The 1,133-nt window shown below is 41.7% G+C and overlaps 1 protein-coding gene across 1 annotated transcript in view; it reads left to right on the top strand.

Moving 5' to 3' along the window:
• The first annotated feature begins 477 nt into the window (after positions 1–477).
• Positions 478–1,133, top strand: part of ARGLU1 (arginine and glutamate rich 1) — an 11,165-nt gene continuing 10,509 nt past the window's right edge. The window contains exon 1 of the mRNA XM_005422706.3: positions 478–497. Within this exon, the coding sequence (XP_005422763.2) occupies positions 478–497 (20 nt within the window). The remainder of the gene's footprint in view (positions 498–1,133) is intronic.

Here is a 1,133-nt window from a genome sequence, read left to right as displayed (position 1 = left end):
GTCAGAAAGATGCTTCCCTTTGATTTATTTTTGGTACTAGATAGACTGAATTTCAAAATAAGAAAGTCTTCCTTCGAGAAAAAGAAGGCAAAGCAATCAAATGATTAGAAGAAAAGACCTTTTAGTGAGATGGGATTATGTCCAGTGGCTACAGGAATGTTTTGCAAGTTTAGTGAAAGTACTTAGAAAAAATGCAGACCTATTGGAATAAAAAAAGGCATACAAGTTGGGAAAGATATCAAGGAGCTAAAAGTAAAGAATGAGGTTAACTATCTATAGATTGCACCAGTTTACTGAAATAAAGAATAACACCAGTTCCAAATTTTGTCATCGCAGAAACGGCTAACAATTACATGGCAGAACTGGGATAAAACCATCCTACACAGATGCCTACAGAACCTCTGAGTTCATACTCTCTGCCTGACCTGGATACCACTGAGTTCATACTCCCCTATGCCTACACACCTGTAGCTAACAATGGACAATAATGTTTACAGGTAAATACATTTAAATGCCATCAAGGCAGCCCTTCCCTGTGCCACACTGAAACCACCAGGACACCGACCCCTGGCACCCCGGGCATCTCATCGGCCAGACCGACACAGCTGGACTGACATCCCCTCAGCTGGGTCGACGCTGGAACCAGGACTGACGACCTCTTTTTCATCTTTCTTTCTTTAATTTATTTTTCCCTCTTTAATTCTTCTCTTCCCTTTCACCCTGCTCCTTTATCCAAAACCCACTGCCGTGTGCTTGTACAGTAGGTCAGGGACTAACATACTAATTTCTTTGCCAAGTATGTAATTCACTGATAAAACTTTCTGGTTGTTTGCGACCCCTCGGACTTTTGTCGTTCCTTTCTACTAATGATCATTTACGAATCTCAGTCGATTCTTTCCCTTTAAGGGTAGGTCTTCACAGGGGTGCAAGAGGATTCAAAAACTCATTTTCAGAATTTAGTGGGGGCTCTAAGTGTTTTTCGCAACTTCCTTCACCTGCAGTGATAATTCTCTTTGTTCCCCGTATCAAAACAAAATAAAAAGAAGATAATCAATGTTTGAGAGAACTTTCAATCAAAGGAAACACAGTAACTCTCTCTGAGGCGACCCCTCGGCCGGCGCGCTCTCCGCTAC

The sequence above is a fragment of the Geospiza fortis genome, unplaced genomic scaffold, assembly GCF_000277835.1.
Source record: "Geospiza fortis unplaced genomic scaffold, GeoFor_1.0 scaffold366, whole genome shotgun sequence".
Classification (NCBI taxonomy): Eukaryota; Metazoa; Chordata; class Aves; order Passeriformes; family Thraupidae; genus Geospiza; species Geospiza fortis.
The sequence above is the reverse complement of the archived record's forward strand: the minus strand, read 5'-3'. Positions and strand labels throughout refer to the sequence as shown.